The sequence below is a fragment of the Bombyx mori genome, chromosome 10 (assembly GCF_030269925.1).
Source record: "Bombyx mori chromosome 10, ASM3026992v2".
In the NCBI taxonomy this organism is placed as follows: domain Eukaryota; kingdom Metazoa; phylum Arthropoda; class Insecta; order Lepidoptera; family Bombycidae; genus Bombyx; species Bombyx mori.
The window spans coordinates 2,716,231-2,726,638 of NC_085116.1; the positions used below are offsets into that span (position 1 = coordinate 2,716,231).

Below are 10,408 nucleotides of genomic sequence, written 5' to 3' on the forward strand. Positions count from 1 at the left end.
ATCCTTGATTAAGGCAGCCGCTGATATTGACATGGACCTCGTTCGTGCTGCGATAGACGACTGGCCGCGCAGATTGAAGGCCTGTATTCAAAATCACGGAGGTCATTTTGAATAAACTTTAGTGTCATAAGAATCTATGTTTTGTTAAGTTCATTTTGGTATATGAATGGTTACATAATGAATAAACTTGTTTCAATTATTTTACATTAAACATGTGACAGAATTTATGACCTGACTAGGTACAATACAATATTTGTTAAGCGCTAAATTAATATGGGGTCTATCCTTTTTAACCTTTCTGGTTATCTATGCCGATTAATTGGACCACAAATGTGTTGACCTAACCCACTTGGGTCACGAATACCTGACAATGGCTTGTTACATCATTGATATTAACTAGCATTCACGTGTGGTTACGTAGAAGGTGCAGGGATGTCACCTGCGCTAAAGGAGTACAAAGTTCTTTTTGTATTTGTTAAGTTAAAAAATCAAACTCATAAGATAAACAAAGATCATAAATTATTCACGCTTATTGGAACGACATTAATTTTTTAAGCAATGTCCAAAATAAAACATTAATTCAGATACTTTTACGGATTTTCATTAAGGTTCCAAGCAAATATATAATAAATATTATGTCATCATGCACAAGACACCAAACAAAAAGTTTTATTTATTAGTGTCGCTTAGAATTTTTGCACAGAATTAGCATAGTCTTATTACTCTATTCCAGGATGGATTAGGTTTTTTTGTTGGCCACTACGTGATGCAACCGTACCGTCAGCACAAAGCTTGGGTTTTCCAATCGCCTGGCAAAAATACGCAAGTCTAGTGTAGTCTAGTCTCAATAATTTACCGTCGCCTCAGCTCCGAACCGGTGTAGAGAATTCTCAAACCAGCCGCGCTCCTTCAGCACCCGTCGGACGCCGTAAGATAAGGCGTCCACATCTCGATTTAAGCCTCGCGAGGAACCCTTACTATTCATAACGAGCCATTTCAAAAATGGCCGTAAATGAAAAAAATGCAGCCATTCATTACATTTACACAGCTTAAGTAAGAAAAAAATAACGAAAGAAGTATTTGGGTGCATCCTTATTCACAAATACGAGACGAGAGCAAGAGTTTTGAAACATTAAAAATGTTTTTTTTTTTTTAATTTTCAGAGACACTGGAATCAGCATAATAAACATGTTTGAAGAATTATTCAACATTTGTAATGAAGCAATACTAAATACATTTCGGGAAGTCGAAAACTGAGCCGAACAGAGCGAGGAATATCAACCGCTGCAAGTGTACTGTTCGCTCACGCGGCCCGCACCAACTTGAAACCCCTTCAAGTCATTCAATCCTGTTTTTGCAGGATAGCCGTCGGAGCACCATGGTTTCTAAGGAACATGGATCTCCATGATGACCTGGAGCTTGACTAAGTAAGTATCTACAGTCAGCATCATTGCGTATAAGATATCTTGACAATCTTATAAGACGCCGGATGCCCGTCTCGTGGCGATTACTCGTGCCGGTCCGGAGTAAAAAGTGCAGAGTCATAAGGTGTACGATATCGCACAAGCTCACTCGAAATTAAACTCAGGTGTTTACCAATAACACTTTATTTTCTCGTGTTTACTGTGGCCTTATTTTCGCCCACAAAAAGCAATACACAATACCATAACATTATTTGCCTATAAACGGATACACAAGTCACGTGCAATATGTTTATTAAACGTTTTATACGACCCCTTTGTTCTTGGTCACGTGAATTATGTCATTACGTCACAACTAACCAATATTTCCGACGATTCAGCATGCGCGTGCATAAGCACAATCAGAACAAAATACATACTTCAAAACGTTATCGGAAATCTAAACTCAATCTACTTTATTCATCAATCATTTTTTTAAAAGCAAATGACACTTATATTGATAACAAGCAGTGGAACCAAGCAGAACGTGATTTTTATATCATCTGTCATTGTTTGTAACACAGAAACAACTTAAGTGGCTTGAACAGATTTACTCAATTCATACAGGTAGAAGTAGGTATATCATTGAGAATTAACTTGACGTTTATATCATTTTGATCGTCATTATGAAGTGACCTTTTTTTCGGGCAGGGGTCGAACTTCATACAAGGTATCCGCGCCTAAGTGTCATGCGGAGCATGTTGGACTTAATGATCTGCAGATGTTGGAAGCAGACCGCGGGCAAAAGGATATATTATAAAATGATCATATCTTGACCCCTACATAAAATTTCCCTCTTCAAGCCCGGATTATACTGGTGGTAGGATCTCTTGTGTATCCGCACGGTACCACCACCCTGCCTATTTCTGCCGTGAAGCAGTAAAGAGTTTCGGTTTGAAGGGTAGGGCAGCCGTTGTAACAATACTGAAACCTTAGAACTTATATCTCAAGATGGGTGGCGCATTTACGTTGTGGATGTCTATGGGCTCCAATAACCACTTAACACCAGGTGGGCTGTGAGCTCGTACACACAACTAAGCAATAAAAAAAAAATACAAATATATAATACATACCAATACTATACCAAGCTATCCAAAATGTGTTATAAATTCAACGAACATGAATCGATTACAAGTTAATATAAAAGAGCAATGCACTCGGCATGTAACCTAATCTATTAAACTCAAACACATTGTAAACACGTTGTACATATTGAATATTCAATGGAGTGACCAAATAAACTTTTGAAGCAATATGTTAATGAAATTAGTAATGTGAAGCCCCACTGAGTTTCTCGCCGGAACTTCTCAGTGGGTCGGGTTTCCGATCTAGTGGTAGATTCTGCGAAGCACTGCTCTTGCTAGGGCCAGTGTTAGCAACACCCGGTTTAAACTCCGTGAGCTCACTTACATGTTAAGGAGAAGCTGAAATAGCCTCTCAAGACTACCAGCATAGGTAGAGAAAAAAAAAGGAATGCGCTCGGATGATTGAGGTTAATTTCAAAAGACAATTAGAAAAATAAGGACCCATGTGTTTTTATTGTTATTGAAGGTGCAATGATGATAGTGATCTTTTTTCGGGGATGATGTTAAGTGGTTACTGGAGCCCATAGACATCTACAAGGTAAATGCGCCATCCACCTTGAGATATAAGTTCTAAGGTCTCACAGTATAGTTACAACGGCTTCCCTTCAAACCGAAAGGCATTACTGCTTCACGGCAAAAATAAGCAGGGTGGTGGTACCTACCCGTGCGAACTCACAAGAGGTCCTACTACCACTATTAATCTATCATATTTTGGCAACTATATACGTATGTATGTATATTAATAAGATGTAATTCATGGACACCGCTTATCATTGGATAATGACGCGATTCTCAGTTAATGTCATTTATAAATTCAATAAACATTTAATGTTCTTGTTTTGATTTTTTTTCCTTCAATCTATTTATTATGTAAAGATAAATTGACGCCATATTTTTTTGTTTGATAATTATATTTTCGTATCTCAACAATGCACATTGAAAACTTATTTACCACCATTAGCAGTGTGTCTTTTGAGTCAGAATGGTTTGTTAATTCGTACTTAGTGCTTATGTCAGCCATAAAGAATGTAATTTTTTTTAAAAGTTAGTATGATAGAAATGCCGTTATTTCAATGCAATTAAGATTTCGATCTGATGTTACAAGGTGGGCATTGACATTCAGGGGGTAAAGTGGTTAACACATAACACCAAGTGAATCTACAGCTCACATACCCATTTACTAATCTAATAATTAAAAGAGACGCAAGTTCATGTTGGACATCTCACAAATGATAGTTCCGTTATAAGTGAGGTTATAACACATATATACTTATATATCTACTAGCGGCCCGCTCCGGCTCCGCTCGGGTCTTTAACAAAAATGTCAACGATATTTGACGTTGTTTTATTTTTTTAAATAAAAGAACACTTATTCCGGCATAACTATAATAGTTAGACATATGCTGTCGCGACACTCTTTGTAAATAATAATGGGTTCTACAAAGTCGTAGTACATTATTTTATTCTATCATAAATAGTTTTCGCAGGGCACGCGATGTAAAGAAAATATTTATGTAATTTTTTTACACATTAGGTTACATTATTGAAGTTTTAGTAAGAATCTCTAATTTTTTTCAAAAAATATTTAGCCTATGTCACTCGGGAATAGTGTAGCTTCCAAACAGTGAAAGAATTTCCCAAATCGGTTCAGTAGTTTCGGAGCCTATTCAATACAAACAAACAAACAAATCTTTCCTCTTTATAATATTAGTATAGATACATATAAATAAAATTGGAGTATCTGTTTGTAATATTGAAATAGCCTCTTTTCCGAAGCGAAGCGAGGGCGGGTCGCTAATACTAGCGACCCGCCCTCGCTACGCTATATACATAGATACATAGATATCTATATACATAGATATATTAAATATTTTATTAACCATGACTTAATTGCTTGTCTTCACCGGCTAATTCGGAAACGCAGAGACCAAAGCAGCTGCTTACTAACGAGCAGCAGCTTACTAACTAGAAATATATTAGTAGTTGATTCCTTAATGTCGCAACCGTCCAGTTTCAGATTTCATCTATACACATAAATAAAATTTGAGTGTGTTTGTAATATTGAAATAACTGCTTTTTACTACATGCATATGAATATATACGGTACATACACCAAAATAACATTTTTTACAATTTTTGTCTGTCTATCTGTAACATTTTTTACAATTTTTGTCTGTCTATCTGTTTGTTCCGGCTAATCTCTGGAAAAGTTGGACCGATTTTGTCGAGACTTTCACTAAGAGGTAGCTGATAATATAAGGAGTAACTTTTTACACTAGCTCCACCCCGCGGCGTCACCCGCGGTATGACAATAACCGCGGATAACATCGCGGGACTCAGCTATCAATAATAAAATTTATTGTTTCCGAAGCGAAGCGAGGACGGGTCGCTAGTGTAATATAAGGGCTAAGGACCCTTCACAAACGTATGGAAGCCCTCAAACTTCAAACAAAGAAGCACGATTACTTGCCTCTGATTAAATTTACCATCGTTTTTTATATTTTTTATTATATTTACTCCTTAAACTCATGTTGAAGTTTATATTAGAAGTCAGTCAGTTATCAAGGAACACGTAGTATGATATTAGAGATTCTTATACAAAGGTTTGGGTAGAAAAATTATATAATGCACAATGACTGTAATGTACTATGCATAGCACCCAGGTTTTACCGGGGCGATGCCGTAACGTTAAATTAAATTAAAAATATAAATTTTATTTGTGAGTATAGTGTGAAAAGTCAATTTTATTTATTAGTAAACATTACAAAGACGTATGTATGTACATAGGTACATAACAATGTCAAATCAAAATGATTAAGTATGTTCCATCTTGCATAAACAGACCGTAAAAATTGGAAAACTATTAAAAAAGGTGTAGTTACACTCATGCCGTATACCCGCAAAGTTTCACATTTCAAAAATATCAAAATGACGTACACTATTAGTAGTATTTGTTATTGATTCTGTGAAACATTAATTTTTATTTTCAATAGTGCGATTTTCAGTTGTCTTATCAAAAATTAAGGAGAGGCAATGCATATCCGGCTGCTCCAAAAACCGGTTGCCGAGGTCAATAACCTCAGACTACACGTTACCAGTTAATAATTGTTAAGATTCTATTTTTAAAACTTCCTGTCATTACGTATATCATTACGATGCATTACGATGTAAAAAAAATACTATAACAGTAAGTTGAATTGTGTGCATAAATAATAATATACCTACGCTTTAACATCGCAGCGTGGTCACATAAAGAGGTTATTTTTTGCAGCGTTTATATAAAAATGCAAAATTTAAGTATTTAGCAATATTTTGAACAATACGAAAATTTATGTTAAAATTATTTAAGCAGATTTCGATATATTTTAAGAACTACGAATTACTTTTTGTGTCAGTTTGATTTTTAGCGCGCCAAAATCCCAATTAAAATTAACTAAAAGAGTAAATTAGTTATTTGGAGATTTTACTACTTATATTTTTTACAAAATCTAAAATTTATGATAGGATTATGACGTTATTGTTTTTTCTCAAAAAATATAATGCGATTGATGGTACAATTTTTTTTTAAATCAAACCCATCTAAATTTCGCTATTAATACTTATAACAATTTACATAAATACTCCATAAGAAATAGACGAATAAAAATCGTCGTAGGTCATGGTTTAAAAACACTGATCGTATCATACACACAAAATTCACAGCAAAACTATACGCGAATGACGTTATGTATCTTACTAGATCTATTAAATTCCCGCCAAAAAGTTAGCTCACAAATTTATTTTACTAACCTTTTTCTCTGCCGAGACCAGCGCCATGTTTATATCGTGAAATTTAAACAACAAACACGGGAACACGTTATCACATAACCGTTACCTACATGAATGACGGACCGAATGACTAAACTAACAAACAGACTGTGTCGTTTTGCTGCCTTGAACAAGAACGTATATAGCTTAAATTACTAACCGATATTACACTACGCATACAGAGGTATGAATAGCGCGAAAAATATAACCTTTAAAATTGGAACACACTATTAACCTTTTCATTTGCTATTTACTTGCTTTATAGTTTAAAAAAGAAATGATTAATATCCAAAAATGGTTTATGCGATAATTTGAGTAGCGTTTTTTTTTTTTTGATATTCTAAAACAGCTTATATTGCTAAGAGCATTTTTAAACAAAGTAAGAATTTAAAAAGCACCTTTTCGGTTAACGGACCAAAATAAAATAAAGTAAAATACAAACTCATGAAAACAATTTATTAATTTTTTATAAATCTGCCGTGTCGAACTCGTCTACCCCAACGCTTTTTGCTTCTTCGACAGAGATGACCGGCTCTTTGCCACTTCAGATTGCTATGTTGAGCTATGTCGGTAACTTTGGTTATTTGGCGATAACTCGTTCCGGATACGATCCCTTAGACTTTAAAGCTTAGAGAGACACCGAATTCGCTCAGCGACTTTAACCTTTCAGGCCAGCCTTGCCGCTAGTCTCCACATCTCGATTCCGTAGGTCATGATTAGGCCGTACCGGTTGCAGACTTTTGTTATTTAGGCTTTGCGGTATGAAGAACAAAAAAAACTCGACAAATTTACCAAAAGTTGTCCAGAATATAATATGCCAAATTATACAGGTGGACTTACTGAAAAATCTTTACGCTAAGCTGTACTAAAATATAATTCCGGACGTCATAATCACTGGGTAATTTAAAATTTGCAACTATAAATAAAATAAATCAATACTAAGTAGAGTATTTATTACCCGTATAATTTTTTTATGTTTATTCGTTTGATTTTTAATTTATTAATTATTAAGTGGGGACATAAATGGAAGTTAAGGAATAGTTAAAAATATTCGTAATATTGTATGTACTGTTTTCCAATTATACTTCTCTTATTATTCAGACAGAGTGATCATTATTTAATTATGACGACGTAAAATACTGCATTAAGAGCTACACGCGATTTATTTGCTACAAACAATGTCGTACTGAATGCAAAATAACAAAAACCAAATGCGATGTTTTATTGCCAAAATTAGTGTTCTTTTTAGTTTCAGAATTACTGTACTGATGAATGGACTAGCTCACGGCCCCTCTGGTATTTATTGGTTACCGGAGCCCGTAGATGGCAGCCCTAAAGGCGTCATTGCGGATCCTCCCGATCCATTAACGGTGCTTTTAGGTACCTCAAGCACCGGTCACCGTCCTCACCGAATCCGTCGCTTTCACAAGAGCTCGGCAAGTAAATTAACCCATAGACACAGCCCACTAAGTTTCTCGCCGGATCTTCTCAGTAGGTCGCGTTTTCGATCCGGCGGCAGATTCTGCGAAGCACTGTTCTTGCTAGGGCCAGTGTTAGCAACACCTCCGGTTTGAGCAACGAGAGCTCACCTACACACTAGGGCAACGCTGAAATAGTCTCTCAAGGCTATCAGCATAGGCAGGAAAAGTAACATAAAGGCGACCACTCACCTCGAGACATGAGTTCTAAGTCACGGTTTTACAGTACAACAGCTTTTTTCTTTGGACAAGGGGCCAAACCTCATACGTGAGGCTTCCACGCCTAGGAGACCGCTGGGTATAAACGGTAATTATGATGGTAAAACATGGTAAATATGTTTTATTATTTTATTATGAACTTAAGCACATCTGTTGGATAACAAGTCAGTTCACTGTGGGCCTCTTTTATACAAAATGCGCTTAGCTATCTATGATTTTTATTAAAAGGAGAACAAGTACCCTCACTAAATCAGCACAGTCATTAAATGATCTATTTTAATTTTATTAAAATCCCTATAGCTACTTTCTACATCATTATTTATTCTCTTCTGTGTGCTTATTGTTAAATCAATTTATGTTATATTAGTTTATGTTTGTCTTCTATGTACAGATGATATTGACGCTTCAAGATACGTTTTCTATTGCACATATTCACTCTGCACTACCTTTGGTTGACTGGTAGAGAATGCCTTAGGCATTAAGTCCGCCAATGTAAATTTTACATGAAGTGTAATAAATTAATAAAAAATAAATAAATAATAAATACTGTCAATTTCAAATAGATAACACATGTGTGGTTTCAAGAACTCAATGTTTTTCATATAACCAGAGATAGTCACTACAAAGTATGACTAAGCTAAACAAGTTATGTATTTTAAAAAACAGTTCAATGTGCCCAGAGTCCTAATTCAATGTAGGATCTTGGCTAGTAAATAACAATTGGCAAACTCAGTTGTTGTTTCTATGAAGTTTGTAAAAATAACCAAGTTTTGGTATTATAATTGTAGGAATTTTGAAAGGGCAATTGCTTTTTTTTTTAATGTAATTCAATGTATATAGCACCGAGCACAATACTAGAATAATTCTTTTTATATCTCATATTTTAAATTTTATATTTTTTACTTATTTGCTCTTATTTGTTTACGATAGTGACCATTTTTACTGGGTACTGGGCATTGTAATGTAAGCCTTCACAGTTAGTACTAACAATCTGTCTATTTCTTGTTGTAAGTCATATATTCTGACCACTTAGGCCAGAACATAGGGTAGGTTATGGATTACCATAGCCATAGCATAATTATACAATACTGTGTGAATGGTGGCATTTACATGGGCTCCAGTAACCAATTATCAAGTGGACCATACCACTCATTAATACATTAAAAAAACGCTTCATTAATATTTGTTTTTTTTAGGTTACATCTTTCAATAATATAAAAAGCTGTAAAGTGTAACATATCATAAGTTTATATTTAAAATGAAAAATATTAAATATATTGAATATGAATAATTATGAGAATGTTTCTCTTCACTTACCGGTTGTGGTACATATTGAAAAGATTCTCGTCGCCGATTTTCGGCAAGCAGGGTAGAACCAGCTGCTCTGTCCCCCATAGCAAAGTTATAGATGCACACAGGTGACTAACGAGGGTCAGAAATCTGGCTCGGATTAGAATGTCGGTCCCGTGCATACCGTTGTTTACAGGTCAAGATAAATCGAAATTTTACGCCGTGCCTATCTTTAATTTCGTACGCACAACTATTCAAAATTTCCCAAAATTTCACGTTAGAAATGAAACTAAGATTTCTGTCTTTGTCTTTCAGTTTGAAATAAAGCGAGATACCATATCCAAAATGATCAATTCTACGTATTTTTCTTCTCTGCAACATTACTTTTACTAGAAAACTGTCATACACATCTGTCATTAATGACATGAGCATTGAGCATAGCGCTAGTAAGACGAGAATATTCAAATCGATCATTTCGAATTTAAAATATCTCAATGATTTTTTGTAGACCATGCCACGTTACGTGAAGGTACAATTGATTCTATTGTTGTATTAAATAACTAATTATTTTTCCCTTTTTTCCCTTTTTATAGGAAAAAGTGATAAATAGGGATAAGTAAGCTAAAATAAAAGTTGAGAATGTCTAACGCTTTATCGATCTGTGGAAATGATCAAAGTGCCCGCAAAGGCGGCCGCGGCTCACCGCAAAAAGAGCGGTTTGTTTTTGATAGGGTGGACTAGCGGCTATAGCAATTAATTAAAAATACTTGAAACATTGTGCTTACTGGTACATGAGAAAATATAATACAGAATGACACCGCACATCAAAAGTAAACGGAACATAATTCAAATTCAAATGCAGTGCATCATAGACAATTATACGTGGACAGCATCACGACCTTCCAACAGCTTTGACGGGGTTGATTTGTTAGTAATTTTAGTTTTTGAAGCAGTTTCATTTAGACTTTCATGTGAGCGACAGATATTCTAGGTGAAGACTAACACAGTGGCAAAGTAGATAAGTTAGTTATTTAAACAAATGTTGTAAATAAGTATTTGTTTGCGATCG

General features: G+C 35.1%; 2 protein-coding genes across 3 annotated transcripts in view; both read right to left on the reverse strand.

Moving 5' to 3' along the window:
- Nucleotides 1–9,722, reverse strand: part of LOC101736199 (solute carrier family 2, facilitated glucose transporter member 1) — a 32,082-nt gene extending 22,360 nt beyond the window's left edge. Inside the window, exon 1 of one of the 2 annotated variants that reach the window (XM_038013365.2) lies at nt 9,367–9,722. In XM_038013365.2, coding sequence (XP_037869293.1) covers nt 9,367–9,444 — 78 coding nt within the window. In that variant the 5' untranslated portion in view covers nt 9,445–9,722. Of the gene's footprint in view, nt 1–6,334; nt 6,478–9,366 lie in introns of those variants that run through there. The other variant, XM_038013366.2, reaches the window with a different exon arrangement.
- Nucleotides 1–10,408, reverse strand: part of LOC110385588 (uncharacterized) — a 933,915-nt gene that overhangs the window by 22,360 nt on the left and 901,147 nt on the right. The window lies entirely within an intron of this gene.